The following is a 21,384-nucleotide window of genomic DNA, read 5'->3' on the forward strand; positions in this document are numbered from 1 at the left end:
GTTATTTTGTTACCGAGAGAAAATGTTATTAGTCAGGTAATTTCCTGCGCAGGCTATTTTGATCAGTCGTCTGTTGCATTGTGCGTGTGGCACATGGCAGACACGCTGTCTGGGGACTGTGGGCGACTTAGTGACTTGCTGCCTCTTACACAGGCCTCTAAACCTGCCTCCCTAGAGGGGCTCAGGTAACATAATAGGATACACCGCACAGTAACTAACACACACATACACAGAGAAATGAATACCTTCTTTCATAACCATTCCAAATGAAAAAAACATAAAAGTGAAGAATCAGAGGTAGGTGTTATGAGCCATATAAAACAGAGACGAAAACATTGGAGATGGTAATGATTTGAAAAAAAAAATCTGTCTCACGCATACTGGCTTTTATTTATTATTGGCTACTCCACCCCAAAGCAGCTTGACAGTCATGAATCATGCCTGCCAGAAGTCTTACAGATCAATTACATCTGTGAGACTTCCGCTCGGTATGATGTGCGAGTCACCCAATGTCTCCTCACATATGACAATCAACATCTGACAACAAAGTCCCACTCTAACATATTTAGGTCACAGTTAAACAGTATATCAAATGCGCTGACGTGTGCACAAACCAACAAAAAAACACAAAACTGAATCAACACAATAATATTGAGCAATACGTTCATGATTTCTGTAGTTTTATCTTTGTTTAGTCTAGATATGACAGAAACCTCAATAATATTCAAGTTTAAGAATATATATATATATATATATATATATATATATATATATATATATATATATATATATAATATTCTATATTTTTCTTATAGTGAACAAAGTAGTTGATCCTAGTAAGAAGTATTAGTAGCCTGTGCAGCCAAAGACTGACATATCTTATTCCATAGACCTATATTATTGTCCAAAGATGAGTAAAAACACATTAATGAGCCCCATTGTAGAATTGAGTGACATGATTCTTCAATATGATGGGCAATGTAGTTTATTTTCAGTCAAGTCCACATACTCCACATACTAGTCCTGCTGCCAGAAATGCCTCTCTTGTGCAGGGGTCTTCTAAGTTTTTTAGGCCAAGGACCCCTTAGCTAAAAGAGAGACGGCGCTTTTTTTTTTTTCACAAATAGGCCAGATATAATATAACATAAATATGAAAGTATACATTTGTTAATTAGTTTTTAAAGATTTACAGCTTCATAAGGAAGGTATAGTCTTGGGGCTCAGAGGCGAACAGAGGCAAGACACATTACAAAGTACTGAGAGACAGATAAAACACATTGTTGGTTTGTTTTATCGCCAGCCTTATATTTTAAATACATACATATTCACTAAAAATCTGCTATTTGCTATTTATCTGCTATTTTATATACTCATGGTGCTGGTAAACAGATAAACATGTTGGTAGATTAATAGTGACGTATGATCTTCAAAGAAAAGAGACTTCATGCCTCTTCACCTCAACTCTGTCAGATTAGACACCCACCCTCTTTCCTGTCTCCGTCGCTGTATCAGCATGTCTGCAGTGCAACCCTACACACACCCCAAAAGACACACACAGATAAATACACAAACACAAAGATGTCCCTCCCCACTCTGAACACAAACACAGCTTGCACATGATATTACAACAAGAAGGCTGTCGTGGGAATTAGGACTGCTTTCTTCTCCTGGACAACCTCTCCACCCCCTCTCAAGGAGTAATGACATGGCCCTCTGCCCTGTGACATACATCACATTAGCAGGCTGTCACACAAAAAACACTGTGTCCAGCTTAATGCCAGGTTTACATTTCACTGGGAACATTTCACACATTTTCACTGTTAAAATATGGGGAATATGAGAGGCATTTCCAAAGTTAAGTATAGCCACTTCAAAGTGAGCGAGGAAATTTGAAACGTGTGTTTTGTTTTAATGTTTGGCTTGATTACAAGTCTTTTGAGCTTAGAATGAATCATTTTTAAATTATTTTGCATGAAATATAACTATTAAGTTAACATGGTTAGGAAATCACTCAATGTGCAAGAAAGATTTTTTTTTATTTATAAAAAAACAAACAATTATAATTCCTATAGTGTCGCCTACACAACCCTATACCACCCTTCAAGAACTATTTACAACTTTTAGATTTATGTGAAAATTCCTGAAAAAGTGCTGACAGTAAAGATGCATAGTAACCTCTATTAAATTCAACCACTGCTATCTAACCAGTGTTGACAAGCCAAATGCCATGGCGTCAGGACACGATACCACCCTGTCCTTCAGGTTTCACTGCCAGATAGAGAGCTCATTATTAGCCTCTGGCTGTATTGCTAGACTCTGGGGCAAACAGACAAGGCTTAGCGTGGTTCACATTATTGTCAGGGAGTGGTGTCTCACTGAAGAAGAGATAACCCAACACACTGACACATTAGTCTGTCACTGAATGCAGCACAGAGCAGTGGGGCAAATTCACATTATTGTCAGGGAGTGGTGTCTCACCGAGGAAGAGATAACCCAACACACTGACACATTAGTCTGTCACTGAATACAGCACAGAGCAGTGGGACAAATTTTCATAGACACTACAGAACACGGGCAAGAATTTGCACACAGACTAAAGCACATAGATACCTTAACACCCACATACAGTCAGCTCTTCTTTCATGAACAACTCGGCAGAGAGGGGTTTCTGCAGCCAAAGTCATCTATGGGATTCTTTGTTTTGCTTCATGAGGACTTTTTTCTCCTCTTTTCCCCATCCTTCTCTTACTCTGCAATTTCCTGCAGCCCTTCTTTCCCTCTCTTTCTCACTCCTCCACCTCTCATTTCTAACCCACTCTCGAGGTGTCAGGTTTCTACAGCTGGTTCACATTAGCGCCCCCCATCTCACGCACACCCCTCCCTCTTTCTCTCCCTTTCCCTCTGCACCCCTTCTCTACTTCGTTCTCTCCCTCCTCCTCCTCCTCCTCCTCCTCCTCCTCCTCTACCTCATGCTGACCTCTGCCTGTCCTGGCTGGCCGTGGGGGCTTCAATGAGCAGAGAGGAGTGGGTTGATTCTCACTCACTCATGTAACGTCTCCCACCTCCTTCATTCCTTAATTCCTATGTCCCAAGCTCCCATAATCTTTCCTTCTCCTCCCATCCCAAATCCGTAATTCCCCTTTTTCTTGTGTGCCAATTCTTTTCTCCTACCTCTCCACCTTCCTCTCCCTAACTACAACCCCACCACCAACTCCTCCAGCCACTATTCCAGTCTCAGCTACGCTTAATAACTTCATCATGCTCTCCCCCTGCGGCCATCACAAAGAAAGAGTGTGAGAGAGCATAAACCAGCTCACATTTCAATCCCTGGATCATTCCCTGGCATGGCTAGAGCATAGGTGGCCTATTCACTGTACTATAGTCGTGTGTGAGCATGCATGGACATCCCAAGTCAAGTGCAGAACACGTTACGGGCTTTGCTGTTGCTTCAATGCATGGCTATGCTGTTAGTTTGGTGGTGGAGGTTAATCGGGAACTCAGGAATCCTCGGCTAGCAATAGAAATTGTAGCTGCAAGATGCCTGGTAGATCATTTATTATTTATTTTATTATTATTATAACCTTTATTTATACATGTCATCTCATTGAGACACAGGGTCTCATTCTCAAGAGAGACACGTTAAGGACAATACACAACATCAGCTACAGACAGGCAAACAACATCCAATAGTATACACAATATGTACTATATACAATATTTAAACAAAAGTCCCAAGTAGACTTAAAACACTAAAGTACTAAAAACAAGATTCCAAAGATGTTTTTTTCCCAGTACCATTAAAATGAGTTTAAAATCCCCTAGTGGGATCAAGCTGGACAGTTTTAGATCCTGCTTTAAAAAAAAAAAATAGCTGGCTGGGTGATGTGCTTGAAATCATTATCACATCTTTCTGATTTTTATATAAATCACTGTACGGCAAATGTACATTCAGAGTCACAAAAAATAGGATGTTCAAAGCAATGGACTGTGTTAGTCATTACATGAGACCAAACTCTGCGTTTAAATCAAAAACTTCTGTCTTCATCTTCAGTCACTATATTACCTGGATGACTGAGTTGAACGTTCAGTCATAATAAGACCCAGAACAGAGAAGCACTTTCTTTACCTCAAAGGTGAATGGTGGAGCCTGATCGGGGAGCTCCCAAGACTGCTTTGAGTGTGGTAAAATATATCTCAATGAGGAGTTACACCAGCATGTGACCTTATCTGTTCCACCTCGACTCAGGAAAGTCTACACTGAAGGCTTTGATACCATTTCCTGCAGGCAGTCAAGTCAACTGCTGCTGCTGCTACTACTGTACACTAAAAAGAAGGTTTTAGTTAAATTACAGAGCCATTGATGCAATAAGTAATGAAATTACAGACAAGAATTGAACTAAAGCAAGAGAGAATAAACAGTCACATCTGGCCAATCTAAAGTAATATAATATGCTTAATACTGACAGATGTTTCTCAATAACACCACAGCCTTATCCCCACCACTACATTAAGGAAGAGCACCTATAATTCAGACATCCCAGAGAGGGTATTTGTCCTATCACAGAATGAGCGAGTTCTGCCAGATCCTTCTCTTCTACTGCCAGTGTAAATGTAGTGTGTGGATAGGTCTGGCAATGGGAGACTGGCAGCAGCGTACCATTTAGGCCCATATATCAGCCAGTGCCATAGAGGAGAAGCCAGGAAAATTAAAATGCAAACATAGATGAAAACTAAGGTTTAATTATGGGTTCTTTTTTGGGGGGAGGGAAACCAGGAAGTTTGGGGTTGGAGGTGTATTTTGGTACACTCCCTCACTTCTTATTTTGATACAGAAGAGCAGAGGCCGCAGAAATACCATCACAGAGGAGGCAGGCGGAGGGAGGTGTGAGAATGATGTCAACGTTGTATAGATAAAAATACTAGGAAAAAAGAGGAAGGTGGACAAAATGAAGAGAGCGCAATTAGGTGCAAGTAAAAGCCACAAAAGTAATAAGAGAGCAAGACATACAGCAAGAAAAGGGAGCCAGGTATTCAGACCGAAAAGCATCAGTGTAGACAGAATAAAGGAGTGCAGAGCAGGGTGGAGTCCAAACGAGGGACATGTGGTAAAATCTCAGACTGTGTTTAGAAACATGTTTAAAAAGACTCATCTGAGTGCCTGTGGTAGACAGCACATGACCCATTTTCTCTCTGAGCGCTCCTTCTGCCTGCCTCTCCATGTTGTTCTGTCATTATCCTGTTTCTGCAGTTGTTTAATGTGGAATCGCCAACAATAGATCTGTCGGCCTATAAAATTCTTTTTTTTAAAACAAAATGTATAACAAAAAAGAATATAGTGTCCAGGGTCCACTCTTTACTTAAAGTGCCCATATTATGAAAAAAACTTTTTCTGGGATTTGGGGTGTTATTTTGTGTCTCTGGTGCTTCCACACGCATACACACTTTGAAAAAAATAAAACTATCCATGCTGTTTTGAGTGAGATACGGGTTTCTGAATGTGTCCTGCCTTCAGTCTCCGGGTGAGCTGTTCAAAATCTGCACGGCTTTCTACGTAACTAGCCGAGACGAGGGGCCTAGGGGGCTAACCGGGGGCTAGCATGCTAGCTCGTTCTCAATGGCAAAACACTGCTACAACACACACGAATTCACCCTAATCTACAAAATAAATTGTATAGAACTACTTACATGTCCCTGTTCTGCAGGTATTCCACACAAAGTTGGAAGTGCGCCCTCGTTTAGAAGAAGTCTCCCGGCTAATCCTGCCTTGTACAGGCCGAAGTTGCAGAAACAGCTAGCTAGCTCATGTAATCCTTACCTAGCTACTGAGCATGTGCGACAGACAACAAAGAAGTTACAGAAGTTGCGAGGTCTCACTCTGTAGCTAAAACAGAGACCTGAACACAGGGTGAAAAGAGGAGCTGCAGCAATGTGGTGTTTTTAAAAAAAATTAAACCATGTAAACCTATTCTGATACAATCTCAAATTACAATTATGAACCTGAAAATGAGCATAATATGGCCACTTTAAGGTCACTTAACAGAATTGCCCGTGTTTACCAAATGTATTGCTGCAGCCCACCCAAGGAGATTTTCTTCCAGCTAATTTGTTGTTTTTTTTGGTCCGTGGCATTTGTTATGTCTATTCAAAAGTCTGCTTAGAACTTCCCACTGGCACACAACCAAGTAGTAAATTCAAAAACAAGGTATTTTTGTGTTTCTTTTATATATTTCATGAGTTTGTCTGTTGATGATTTAATAACAACTAAAAGTTCAGTCAAATGTAATCGAATGAAGTAATAATAGTTGCTTTACTTTATTGACTGACTCTTTTTTATAATTAGTGACGATGCACTAAAACTCATCCTGGTCAGAGCCTTTACATCACAGTGCATGTATAGAGAATGCCTTATGACCTTACAAAACAAAATAACATAACAAAACGGAGGTAATTTTGACCCCACAGTGTCATCATCTATGTGTGACAGAGAGCCACTTGTCACCTTACTGTATGTGGGTTTATGGTCTGGTTGCTACATTCCCCACTGCTTTGTAAGGCTTCCTCTTTCTGAGAGTGGGTTTGAATCTCCAAATCTCCAAGCAGCCTGATGTGCATCTGCTTCTATGCGTTTGTTTGTTTTACCCTTTGGTTTGTTCTTGACCGGGTTTTTTATCGTGGTGATCCCCAAAGAGAGGGTCAGATCCCAGTGAGCTCTGACAGCAGACCATGTTAGCACTAGTGCTAAAAGGATCAGTCAATTCATTCATTGACAGGAAATTAACTGACAACTGTTTTAGTATTTGATTATAAGTTATGTATCAAGCAAAAATACAAGACATACTATGTAAATACAAGACTTCTAAAAAAAATGTGTTTGTTTTTTGTCTGATTGTAAATTAAATATCTTTGGGGTTTTGGGCTGTTGGTCAAACACAACAAGCAACCGTCACAAATTAAACAATTGACTAATTATTTCACTGATTAATTGATAAAACAAAATAATCCTTAGTTGCAGCTATGGCTGTCACTAATGAACAGTCTACTTAACCTCATCATTTGGACCCTTAAAACACACACTTAACACTAGAAGTGCCGGAATTCCATAACTACTAGAACTGCCGTGAGCAGTCATTTTGACCGCCAGATCCCAAACTCTATAATCTCTCATGATAAATACCTAATTGCAATATTGTATTATGTATTGTGTTAGGATATCTTTAGAAAAACGTAATAACACCGAAATGTACATTTTTACGAGTTTAATTATACATTTGAGTAGTAATACGTGTTTCAATTATTCATATCATGGCATAGTAAACCGTAATTATTTCATACATTCATATCCCGAAAAATATGGTGTGGAAATTCATTCAACTTAACTCATAACAGCCAAATAACAATTATAAGTATCTTATTTGAACATTTAGCTATAACCTAACCTGGCACTGCCTCCGTTTTGGCGTCTGCTGCGGTGCGCAGCACTGCTCGGACCGTGCGCCGCTGCCCTTTTTTCCTCCATAAACTCCGCTCTCAGCTGCTCTGCCAGTTGCTGCATGAACTTCCTCCGGACAATTTTACTGCTGGTGCACTCCTTGGAGAGGATGTGTGCAATGATTCCAGCCAGTTCGAGGATGTATAAAGTTATATGAACATGTAAACAGCCACCGGCCATCTACGTGTTCCGCGCCTTTCACCGAGCGAGCGCCCGGTGTTTGCCTTCTGATTCAGAACAGAGTGCCTCCACGCCGTAGCCTACGTTACCGACTCTGGCTTTGCCTTCGGCCCATCGGTGATGCCCACACTTGTTACTCGAGACCGCTAGTTACGTTGCTCTGACAGAGACTATGGTAGTTACTAAGCAACCAAGATGCATCTTCAACCGCGCGAAAAATTAAAAACAATACCGCGAAAATCCGAGCGGTCAATATGACCGTGTATGGCCGAAATAGGTAAAAGTGACTGTGTTTTCTTTGCCTTTTGTGTAATGTATATAAAAACAATTTTAAATTAAAATACATACTATTTTAGGAAAAGTCAGGCAGCAGCAGGATTGTATTTTTTTTATTCAGCAAAGTTATTACACATATAAATTTCAAAACGGTCAAAATGACCGTCATGGCCGTTCTAGTGTTAAGAGTCACATAGAACTACTACATGTCCACCATCCAAACACTGAACCTGACGTGACTGTGCCAGTGTGTGGTGCCCTTGCGATACACGCACATACACAAAGAAACTCTTATCGTGGTGGTTCCAGTCCAAACCACATCTACATTGCTGTGCTGAGGGGAAGGAGATAAGTCTTTGGAGAGTAAGAGAGAGAGATCACTGCCGTGGGTTAGGGTTGGGGGATATTTACTGAATTGCCATATGACGATGTCCACAGAGAAACATCACAATGGACGATGACATCGTTGGTCGACATAATGATCTGTCTCTCCTCTCTGCTGCGCTGCTTGACTCAGTGCTCAGCATTCGGACTACAGACGTGGGCTGCGCTAGTCATCCAAACTGAAACTGAGAACTGGGAAGCATCACGATGTCTGTTGTGAAATCACAACAGCTGTTGGCCATCGCCCATGAACAATGACATCATCCATCAGATGATGACCAACCCTTTAGTAGACTTTAGTTTGGATCATATATATATGTAATAGGGATGGTTTCCTGAATCGATTCCGAATCACAAGGCCCTGATTCAATTTGATTTCCCATTCGATTTGGTTCAATTCATTATCGATTTGATCAACAATATTTCAGTTACTATACCAATTTTGCTTGAATATGAAAGAGATTCTAAGAGAACTAATGCTTTAAATTGTACAAAAAAACCCTCTAACCTGGTGCATTATTAAAAATATGAATGTTATCGTTAAGAATTGACCCCAAAGCAGTTACATAGAGACAGAAAAAGTGCTTCTTTAGTGCAGAGGGTGTGATGCAGGGACGATATACCTAAAGCCATACATCTGTGAAAATGTCCATGAAAAAATGTTTGCCTAACTTTGGAGCGTTATTTAGCATAACATGGATTCCTTGGATCATAGTTTAATTTCATTTAAAACGGAGCCTCTTAAAAGATCGATTTGAGGATTTTATGAATCAATATCAGATCATTCACACGAAGATCAATTTGAATCGGAAAATTTTTTTTTAAACCCAACCCTAATGCCTAATCCACTTAAAATCTGTGTGTGTGTATGTGCGCGCGAGCGAGCGAGTGAGAGTGAGAGCATATTTCTTCATTGTCTGTGTCATCCCACTGTCTACTCTGGTACCCCCTTTTTATCAAAAAAACTGAGAGGGGATGTGGACATGAAATCACACCAGTGCTCACTGTGAGGTGACACAAAGTGAACAACAGTCAGAGCAAAAAATCCTCAACTAAGCTCTATAAACACACAGCTATGCATGAGAGACGGAGCAGATATGGCTATGATAAAGGCAAAAGGGTAAAGATCTGGACAATAATGGGGTTGTGGGAGAAGGATTAGGAGGCCTGGTGAGTTGTGTCCAGAGGCATCTAAATCTCTGAAGCAGAGAGAGGGACAGAGGCATGGATGGATGAGTGACAGTTTGATGAAGGAGGCGTAGCAAGAGGGAAATTACAATCCCCTCTCTGCTCCGCTTCTCGCTCGTCTCCCTTCCCCCCCTTCGCTGCTCTCTCATCATTAGTAAGGAGTTGTGCTCTGAGGTATTCCTCCTCAAATTACCTGAAAAAAGACATGCTCTTTTCTGTTGGCCTTTTCTCTTCCTCTGTCTGCCCCAAAGGCAAATTCGACCTGTCAGATCAAACAGGCAGCAGGTCTACACAACACAGTAACTCTCTCCTCTCACTCTCATGAAAAGATTTTTTTTTTTTAATAAACATAAAAGGCATGACAGTGACTGCAAGAGAATAAGAGAGTGAGAGAAAAAAGGCTTCGAAAAGGGAGGGAGAGTTAATCAGTTTGCACCACGGCCCAACAGCAGACAAAGAGATCTTGTTCTGGAAGAAAATAGGGTTTGGACAACTTAATGTGTGTAGCCTCACTCTTGATTGGACAGCTCAGGTATTAAGTCAGTGAGTCAGACTCCATGTTAGTGTCAGGAATCCTCTGTGGCCCACAAACAAGACCACTGTTTCTGTGCTCTTCGCCAATACCTCATCAGAAACTATTTAGGTATCCCTTCAGCAATTTTGCAAGTTACAAATATTTGCCAAGCAAGCTTGTGACGTGCTCAAATCCAAACAGAGACGCACTCACAACACACACCTTTTTCTCACACCCATTTCTGATGGCTTGCAGTGTCACCAGTTAGACGGCTTCCCTGCACCCTGCTAGTCTGCTAGTCAACCTCTCCCATGCAATTTAACTCTCTTTAACAACATTCTTCTTGTCCAAAATCAGACATATGAGCTATCTATGCAAACACGAATTTCCAACCCATTTTCAAATGTATTTCTTCTGCAAATGTCATTGCCTTAGTCTATGCGACTGAGATGCATGCAAGCACACGCCTATTAAAAGTTTCTCCTTTCCCTTCTCCTTTTCTGTCTTAAATGAAAACATTTTTTAAGGAATTAAATGACGTCAAACAGAAAGTAGAGTAGTTGTTTTTTGGAGTTTCCAGAATGTATGGGAACTCTGTAGAAGTGGCATTGGAGGCAAGACGCACAGAAGCTCACTCTGTTGAAAATCAAAACAGGGCCTTGTCTCCACTGTGCAGAGGTTTCATTACAATATCAAACTACAACTTATGTATTAGTATATAGCATATGTATGGTAGTATATGTTTTTTCCTGTTGTAACATAAACTGAGTAAAGGTAAAAACATGATGACTTGATCTTGCTTCCCACTCTCAGCATTAAAAACAGGCTGGCCAACTGTACACTACAGGTATGTCTTAAAATGTATTGGAAAACAGATGTAACTGTCCATCAGTTGTATACTATTAACCGTCTGTTTAATTATACATGTCATCCCAATGTGACCCCAGATGTGATCCATGTGACATAATTAGGCTGCTCCGAGCCAAAAGGCCAAAGTGACTGTTTACTTACAACCGGCTGCCTTTAATATACTGAGGAGACTAACAAATACATAATTAGATTTTTACACAATGAGCCTTTTGAACAGCAGCACAGTGCAGACGGGACCAGACAGAGGCAAGTGTGTGCATACAGTGTGTGTGTGTGTGTGTGTGTGTGTGTGTGTGTGTGTGTGTGTGTGTGTGTGTGTGTGTGTGTGTGTGTGTGTGTGTTAATGTTTGCTTGTGCACAGCAAAAAGAATTGACTGACTAGTTAATCGCTCTAACAGTAGGCCTGCGCTCTGTCAGCTGACCCCTCTTAGCTGAGAGAGGAGTCTCTGTGTCTTCAGGGCAAGAAGCCTCTCTGCTGTTTTTCTTTTATCATCAATATCATCATTTAATTCATAGAATAAATACTGACTTCAGGAATGGAGACAGCTTGGCTGAGCAAGAGAGCGAGTAAATACAACTGATATATCATCAGACTTTAAAATTAAAAATAACTGGTTCCCCAGTACAAAAAAAAACATTTATACGTCATATTATTATTTACAATTGTAATTAAATAGTAGCAAAGTTAATAAAAATGTAAAAAATAAAACCTTAGAGGATGTGGTTAAACCTTAAACAGCTGCAAATGATTTGAATGTTGTTTCAGAGACATGCCAGCAAGTATTGGCATAAAGCACTGCTCTACTGGTACTGTATCCCTGTCTCCCCATATTAAGAAAAAAGCTCTGAATATGATTTGTGATCCAGACCTGTTTAAAAGTCATCTAACCAAGACAATCCAATCATGTTCCCTCCACCTAAGAAAAATGTCCAAAATTAAAAGATGCCTATCGTGAGCTGTCCATCTAAAGATCATCCTAGCCGCCATTTCATCACGTCTGCATTAACCTGTACAGCAATCGCCCACACCAAACTAGTTCAAAATGCAGCTGTTAACCAACTAGCAAGATCATATCACACCCATCCTGACCTTACTTCACTGGTTGTCTGACTTTAGGATCCCGTGTCTACAGTTGACTCTGAATAAAAGAATTTAGCTTGTTTCTCATCATCATGAAGAGTCTAATTGACACAGACAGACAGATAGATAGACAGAGACACACACACACACACACACACACACACACACACACACACACACACACACACACAGAATGAGCTCCTTAGCTCCTGCAGTACAATGCCTATCTGACCTTCAATTACACAGGGGGGATGTTAAACACTGATTAAGGAATGTTACTTTTCCAGAAGTAGCAAAGTGTTGAAATTCCAAAAGCGCTGGGAACAGACACACAGTGCGATTCACATCACATTTGATGAAATATGAGCAGGTTCATGGTGTGTGTTCATTGGGAATTTGGCTCGGGAGTGGCAACGCAATTATAAAGATAGCTTAGTCTTAATTACAAACTAGGCTAAGCTGTCAGAGAGTGGAAGGCATAGATCAAACAAGCCACTGCTCTCCTTTTCACTACAGCACCTTTCCCTTAATGATCTGATTGCACCTCCGGTAGTAGAAAAGACTCCGGAGGACTGCAGGTTATGTCAAGTTTCCACAACAACATGGCATGTGCCAGGAAAAGAAAGGCTACGCTAACATGTGTGGTAACAATGAGCCTAGTGGTAACAAGCCTAATGCCATTTCTGATTGAATCAACCATCAAGTTTCACTTTTTTCCCCCTCATCAATTAGAATGAATAGTTACTTTCTCATGTAATAAAAATGTCTCGTCATCGTCTGGACATCCCACGGCAACAACAAATCAACGGGCAGTGAAATGTGTTGGCAATGCCTCAAGCTATCAATTTATAGCAACAGGAGAGTTAGTAACAAAACCCCCGAAATGTCCTAAATAACATCTTGGAGGTGGAAATGTGTGTATTGGTATTGTTCCCAGTACTGGTGTACTTACTCAAACAGAGCAGCCTGTTATTCCCTCTTCCATGCCTGAGCAAAACCTCATGGTCCCGTGAACAGGCTGGGGTTGATCTAAAAACGCTATTTCTGTACTGGCTTTCACATCCAACAATCCCCTTTATGATGTGTTTCTATTGCTGTGTTCACATTTTTGTTACAGTGTTGGGATGACAGCATGAGTTAAACTGAAAACCTTCTTGTGCGTTTAGTCACAGATCCAGCTAGTTAATCTTACCTGCAGTATTCAGTGCCATTGTTGAAGGTCAGACATGTAGCGTTGTTAACACAAGGCGCCTTATCATCCATACACTGCAAAGCTGCAAGAGAGAAGAGACGAGTTAGAGTGGACAATCAGAGAGGCACTTCATCTGCTAAACACTTTTGATATATTGGCAATATTTTAAGTGTGACATTTTAATTACGTGTCACCACATGGCGGTATCTAAAGACAATCTTCACACCTTAAAACAGTACAAAGTTGCAGTAGTTTCAGGAACGTCAGTTTTCTCATTTAAATACACAGATTTGTGACAATGATTGCTCCCAAATCTAGTCAGTTATCCACCGCGTTTACTGGTTTTCAGTTTCCATCATATCTTGTTCTTGTCTTATTGTGTCTAGACATACAGAGACACCATGATGATGATGATGATGTCCTCCTGCATCATGTGCCAAAAAAATAAAAATATTTATGTGTATCTGTTTGAATTACTAGAAAGTTCCTCACAATCTGGGTAGTTTTGGCCTTGCTTGCAGTGCTTTATTCCTGCTGAATTTCAAAGCTGGCATTTCTCAAAGCGTATTCAGGGTTTCCCCCCCGAGAAAATTTGTCAGCCGAGGTGGTAAGATTTGCCCACTCCCCACCCCTCTCAGGGAAACCCTCCACATAGTCTACAAGTTTCTCCTCCTTCCCCTCATCCTTACAGAGATCATGCAGAAGGCTCACCACCTATCTAACCAACTATGCAAAGCCAGCCTGAAGTCAGCCTGTGGTCACAGGGCAGCTGGATGGGCAGGCAGACAGAAATGAGCCTTCACGAAGACAACAAAGCCCAACTATCTCCCCGCCACTGAAACACTCACAGCCAGACACATCAGCTATTGTGTGGCCCGCTAGAAACACATGGCTCAAGTAGTCTTCCCGCACACCATGCCGGCCCAACATGAAGTGTGCTGTTCTCAGTCTCAATGTGATGTAGTAGCCAAATGAAGGAAGCCACTGTTAAGTGTGTGTGTGTGTGTGTGTGTGTGTGTGTGTGTGTGTGTGTGTGTGTGTGTGTGTGTGTGTGTGTGTGTGTGTGTGTGTGTGTGTGTGTGAGAGAGAGAGTAATTAAGCAAAATCGCTATAAAAATCATTTGCACAGATTATACAAATGTTGCTATATTAACATTTTGTTTCATTTATAGTCCCATGTATGTCTATGAAACCCCACTCTGCAGAACAGAGCTCTTTGTACAAAACTGAGGGTAGGTCAGCTGATTTCGAAGAAACACCATGTCTTCAGAAAAGAGTCATTGCATTACAGGAAGTGCACTCAGCAATGGTGTTACTTCCTGCACCTAGATTAATCACAGCGTCACTAAAGTTGAGGTGTCTTTGTGAAGGCCCCTAACTATTATTAACAGCATACTTGATATGATTTTGCGGTGTTTAAAGTTACACAGTTTGTTTTTAAGGGATGGACATTCAGGGTACAGTCTCTGAATGGTCTGGTCAGAGAGCGAGTATTGCATTAGAGCGAGGCTGACAGATATAGTCCATTAGACATGGGGATACTATACATAAACCACTGTGAAATTCATAATCCCAACAAGCACACACACACACACACGCATGCCACTATGTGCACAACTGCACAGACACCCACTGTAATAAAGTATGAGTTGATATCAGGCTACTGCTGCAGTACGCAGAAAAATACTGTGCTATTTTGGGACTATTTCTGTACTGAGCAGACATACGGTATGCACGCTTGCTACGAGTCAACACACGAAAATCATGCACACGTAACAAATGCAGACAGCAGAAAATCCACACATATGCGGTTAGACCTGTGACACATTGGAACTTTCACTTTTGGTTTTGATCATGTTTAAAGCTAAATGTATTGTTTAATCTGCTTTTGAATAAATAACAAAAAGGACATCAAATGTGATTACAGTACAGTAAATCAGACCATAGGGCATGACGAGATACCAGTCATCTAGCAGCGAGCAGACAATTGCAAAATCAGCACGAGAAAAGGGGGGGGGGGGGGGAGAAAGGGCTGAGAAGACCATTGCAGGGAGTGAAGGAATGGAAGCAAGACAGCACGGACCGGAAAAGGCTACTCTCATCTCCCGCCTGATTTGACGAGCTTCCCATGCTCGCTGTCGTCATACCAGACACAATGATCTTACCAGATTTGGGACAGCCTGCCTGCTATTACGCCATTTTAACACACACACACACACACACACACACACACACACACACACACACACACACACACACACACACACACACACACACACACACACACACACACACACACACACACACACACACACACACACACACACACACACACACACACACACACACACCACACACTACCCAATGATGTACATTCCCCGAAGGTTTGGAAAAGATTTCAGCAATCTGTCTCTCTAAAGTAAAACAAACAAAAAGTTCACACACATTCAAATGACTGGCCTGTGTTGTGATTCAGATACACATCACCAGCATTGTATCCTCTCTACCTGGCTGTTCTCACACTTCACTATCAATGAACCATGGACAGGAACATTTCCCAGGAATGAGAGCCTTGATGAAGACCCAATCGACAAAGTCAACAGTAAAACTACAGGCAGATGGTGTGAGAGCTGAGAAACAAAACACACGGTTACCTGACTGAATGATTACTATTATGTGGACTATTCCTGATAAAAAAAATAGTCCACATTCCTTTTCTCACTCACTACCACCACATCTTTTTTTTTTTTTCCCTGAGTTATATATTGCGATATGAAAAAAAAGACCTATTTAGAAATACTAAATCATTCTCAACTACTGGGGTGATTTTGTAGGGGAGTGCATCTACAAAGAAAATAAAAATGAAAAAGGAAATTTTCTTATGTGAACCAGTCTAATTGAACTTTAATGCTAAAACCAAAGCAAGTATTTGCTTGCAAGTATGCAAGTATGCAAGTATGCGCTGTGACTACTCTTCTGAAGTGATTTTGGAGAGGGAAATTAGGAAGAAATACACTGATTGACTGACATGACACCATTGTATTCATATAATATCAATCCAGGCTAAAGTGAATGCATGTTGCTTCCTCTAAATTTCAGGTTGTGGTTGACTAGCGGGGCCAGCTTTTGTTGTTTGATAAATTGATTAAAATTGATCATGCTTGTTGGTTTGCTGTGCAGGCAGAGCCTGCATGTCACACTCTTGCAACAAAGTGTGTATCCAAGAACACTTAAATCAGTGTAAATTACGTTATATCAGACACAGACTGCTGTTGTAGATTGGTGTTAAGTTTCCAGCGTCGCAGCTCCGAACCATAACGTTAGTTGGGACAGACGCCTTGTTTCTTTAGGCTAACGTTATTAGCTTTAGCCTGGCTGGTAGCAGCTTTCTGCGGTGAAAAATGGCCAGGAGATGTCATGATTACGTTGCATTAATCAGGTGATTTAGTTTGTCTTTGCAGCGAACATAAAAAAAACCTTCTGACTACTGTAGCTTCACTACCCATGGAAAAGCATGTGCATCACTGTGTCAGCGGCAGCTGGCACTTACGGTACTTTTCTACACACGGGAGACCCCCCCCCCCTCCCTCGTCGGACTAACGTTACATCACATTACACCTGTCTTAAAGAGGAAGGGTCGGCCGGTAACAATCATGGAAAAGGAGAACGGTGAAAGTTTACTTTTTTATCAAGCAGCAAAGAAGTTGTAGCGTCAACATCGCAACGTCCTGCGACGTGACTATCGCGCATGCGCACATCGCGATGTAGACGATGAAACTAAATATCGTGCAACCCTAGTTTGAGGTGTGTGTAAAGGTGATGAGGGGAAGGGAAATTTAAGTGGAGAACAAAAGCAGGAGATTTACAATGTGTGCAGTCTGGCGCGACTGGGAGGATGGCTGTGTGTGATCCCTGCTGATGAAATATGTATCTGTAAAGAAGCCATTTTGCACAGTTTGAAAGTAGAGAGTCTATATACATACTGTAGATATCAAAGTGTTTTAGGCAACCCTAACCCTTTCCTCAATGACCTCAACATGATAATACTAGTAACTTTATTTGTATAGCACTTCTCAAACATAGCTACAAAGTGCTTCTGAGAGAGAAAGAACAAAAGAGATATAAAAATGTATACAATGAATACTAAAATGTTAACAAAAAGAAGGAGAACCTTCTGATCTGCTGTGAGTTTCAGTATGTAGATGTGGGAAAGGAAAACTATTCACTGTTGGGCTGGGTGGAAAATGAGAGAGGTCATCCAAGCTGTAGTGATAGGTATGTTTCCATCTACCTGCTTTTATGTACATTTTTTTAAAAAGAAGAAAAAAAGCAGAAAGCCCTAAAATAAGGGTAAAAAATAGCAAAAGGGGTATGTAACCATAAAGTCCCAGTTTGATTCCAGGTGGGGGCCCTAAGGATCAGAGGAGACTTCTTCATTCAAAAATAAGAGATGCCCGCTTAAGGCTCTGACACACGAACCCGACAGCCAACTGTCGGCAGAAAAGGCAGTCGGACTGATCATTCGGCTCCCGTCTCCCCGAGTTGGTCAAAAAAGTGCCTCGGAACACACCGAAGCGACGCCGACTTGAGCGTACATTCTGCGCGTGCGCGAGATGTAATATGTCTCCATAACAGCAGGCGCCGCTAATCTCTATTGTCGCCCAAAAAATAAAAATAGGAAATGACGAACGCGTCACGTGGGTCTGGCTTCTCCTGAATTTCAAAGCCGACCATAATGGCAGCTCGTTTGGAATACGATCTCGTATTTTACGAAAATAGTTCACCGAAACGAGTTTCTGAAAACATTTTAAATGAGAAATAGGCCATACAGTTGCTGAATATGTCTGTTTTTTTGCTCATCCCGCTCGTGATTTCCGGTAAGCGTTTTAACATAAGTGCACTGATTCGCTAGTCAAGGGCTAGCACTCCACCAATCAGATTGGTCATTGAGTCCGACTTCCCACTGGCCGATTCAACAAGTCAAATCGGCCCAAATTAAAGCCGACGGCTCCTCTAACTGATGACGGCATGGAACACACCAAACAGACTCGAGTCACCGACCTCGCCAGACTGTCCGACGGCCGATAATCGGGTTGGCGTGCCAGCGCCTTTAGGTGGGAAGCAGAAAAGAAATGCCATGATAAACCCTGTAACTCTAGAAAATGTTTAAAAGAAAAACGTCAGTGGCTTGTTTTTCACTCTAGATCAAAAAGGTTATGAGTCACAGAAGTTGGCACAGGTATTGAAATATATAACTATCAATCAGCTAACATTCACCTGACATAACCTTCCAGAGTATTTAGAATATGGAGAAAAGGGAAGCCCATCATTGCTGGTGTCACAGCTGGCTTGCATCATCATCATCATGATGTATCTGAGGATGGAAGTTTTAAAGGGGACTGCCTCATCTTAATGTCACAACAAGTCACCTCATTCATTGTTAGCCTGACTCTTTCTCTAACGCCACCAGCAGGTTGACATTTCTGGTTTTTATTTAAATATCTTGCCAACTGTTGGATGTTGTGAAATTTGGTACAGACATTTGTGGTCCGATGAGGAAACTTTGATCCCATGACCTTTCCAGAAGCGCCATCATCAGGTCAGACATTCCCAATCAGCCTCAACCGTGCTTTGAATGTAATGCTAATGTTAGCATTCTAACCCACTCAACTAAGATGGTAAAAATGATACCTGCTAAACATCAATGTGCTAGCATTATTATTGGTGTCTGACCATGTTAGCAGTACAGCCTCACAGAGCTGCTGGTATGACTGCTTGTTTTATTATTATTTGAAGCAACTCTTGTACATTATCAGCAGCTCCTTTGTTTTTCTCTTCATTTAACTACTATACACTTTCTATTACTAGAAGCATTTACTGAGCTGTCCCCGTCACAAGAGTAAACTGCAGTGAACGGCAACCGAAACTACTTTTGGATACATGGTGACAGAAATTCCAAGTAAAAATAGGTTTAAACCATTCTCCTCTTTTTAAAACTGGATATTTGTCTGTGAAAATGTGTAAAAACAAAAAAAAAGCCGAGCCTTTAGTGTGAATAAAGTTTAAATAAAGAGAAGGGAAAAATCACAGCCTTTAATGGTCTAGACCGGGAAAAAAAAAGGGTTGTTGTGCTCAGCTGGCGTTACGCTGGTTCCTCCCTCAGCACTCGCCACTGCTTTGTCACCGACACCACAGCGGGTCCCTGGAGGGATCCAGCCATGTCATGAGAAGAAAAACAGACTGTCAAAGAAGTAGAACAAGGAGGGGCGAGGGACGGAGAGAGATAGATGGGCTTTGGAGCTGAGGATTGAGATGGGGGAAGTAATTACGGACCTACAGACAAAGACTACACACAAAACGGGTGTCCCTGAGCCCTGGCACACATCCATACAGCAGAGGGCAGGAAGTTGTTCGCGCTGAGTGAGGAAGTAACCCTATTTCCTGGAATTGCTGTACAAGCCTCTATATCCAGCAGGCCAAACAGTCGTCATGGTAACTTGCAATAAAATACCCTTAGCTCAGCATGGAAGGAGGGAGATGAGGCTCAAACTAAACACTATAACCCTGAGGGAAGCTTTACAGGCACCACACAAACAGCAGACGAACAGAGCAGGGACTTTAAGGCTTTAGTCTCCAAGTTCAGCTTTAGTTTAGAGGGTGGTGACATACTGTAAGAAACAGATCAGTGCCAACCGAAACAGCAAAAGTGTGTGATTACCAGGGATGTCTCGAATCCATCTCCTAGATCTTTATCAGGGCAGATAAACAATTTTTTTTTTTTTAAATCAGTGTTAAACCATATCTTTGTTTTATGTAACCCATTGCACTCTGGGTACACCAGCTGTCAAAACCACCTGACCACCTGACAGTAAACACTGAAACCTATTCTTGAACCTATTCAACATAAATTAAAATTAAAGTAAACCACTGAATTGCATAAAAGATCAAATAGATGCCAGTAGTTTCTGTCAATGAAAATTAAATTAAGATGGAGGACAAAAAATCTTGACTGGGACAGCCCCAGTAATTACTCATCGCCTTGCTGTTGTAATCACTGGGAAAAGTTGGGAGAGTCTCATCTAAAAGTGCTGGCCTGCTGGCTCTGTGTGTGTGTGTGTGTGTGTGTGTGTGTGTGTGTGTGTGTGTGTGTGTGTGTGTGTGTGTGTGTGTGTGTGTGTGTGTGTGTGTGTGTGTGTGTGTTGGAGGGAGAAAGAGAGAAACAGACAGACAGAAACAGGGAAGGCAGACCAGACAAGGCAATGTAGGGACTTTCCCTTGCTCTTTCACATCCTAACTTTTTTTTTCCAGCGTCAAAACTAAAAAAAATCAGGACTATTGTTCAGACATGTTCAGTAACATCATATTGATTTTGTTTTTTTTTACATCGTTTAAATTGAAGAGATAGCGTATTTTTAGCGCAACATCAATTACTGGAACCTGTGACAGACTGTGTGACTGTGTCCATAAATGTATATTCATATAAAACATGTAAATAACACACATATCCGGTGATGATACGATGTCTGCAGAAACGGCTCAACACACTGGCTCCTGAGACACAAGCTGACATAGGGCTGGACGTTCTAACTTTACATATAACAGGTGTGACCAGAGACAACGTTTGAAATTATCACAACATTTATCTAATATTTATTTAATATGTTGTGGTTTTATGAATTCAGAAGCACACGGTGCAAAAGACAAACTCCCTTTCATCCTATTGTGTCAAATGTTTGGTTTTTCCTTCAGAGTGTATTTCAGATCTCATGCTGTGACAGATTCCGGTAAAGTTTGTCAGCATTCATATAGTTATCAGAACTGAACCACCAGTCTCTAAGATAGTATAATGACGATAATCCATATGTCAATATATTTTCTCATATCAAGATACAAACGTACATGGTTGGTTAACCATTACAAAACATTTTCACTGGCCTGGTTTGGCCAAACAAAGACTTTTCTCTCTCTCTCCTCTCCCCTAGTATTTCTTTCTTCAGACTCTCGGGCAAAATATCTAAACTTTTCCTAGTTAGACTAATCAGAGCTGAGATTTAAAGGGTTTGGGTTATTACTGGCTGTGGTTTCATAACTGTATTTATTCACAAATAAAAAATAAAAAAAAGTTATGAGGAATAGTTCCTCAGAGCTTGCTAATGATATTTAGCCTAGAAATCTAGACGCACTCTAGCGGCAAATGTAATTTGCAGCCA

General features: G+C 41.1%; 1 protein-coding gene across 3 annotated transcripts in view; it reads right to left on the bottom strand.

Moving 5' to 3' along the window:
- Positions 1–21,384, bottom strand: part of notch2 (notch receptor 2) — a 53,250-nt gene that overhangs the window by 25,514 nt on the left and 6,352 nt on the right. For all 3 annotated transcript variants that reach the window (XM_031318420.2, XM_031318418.2, XM_031318419.2), the window contains exon 2: positions 13,175–13,256. In XM_031318420.2, the coding sequence (XP_031174280.1) occupies positions 13,175–13,256 (82 nt within the window). The remainder of the gene's footprint in view (positions 1–13,174; positions 13,257–21,384) is intronic.

Source organism: Sander lucioperca, chromosome 11, assembly GCF_008315115.2.
Source record: "Sander lucioperca isolate FBNREF2018 chromosome 11, SLUC_FBN_1.2, whole genome shotgun sequence".
NCBI classification, from domain to species: domain Eukaryota; kingdom Metazoa; phylum Chordata; class Actinopteri; order Perciformes; family Percidae; genus Sander; species Sander lucioperca.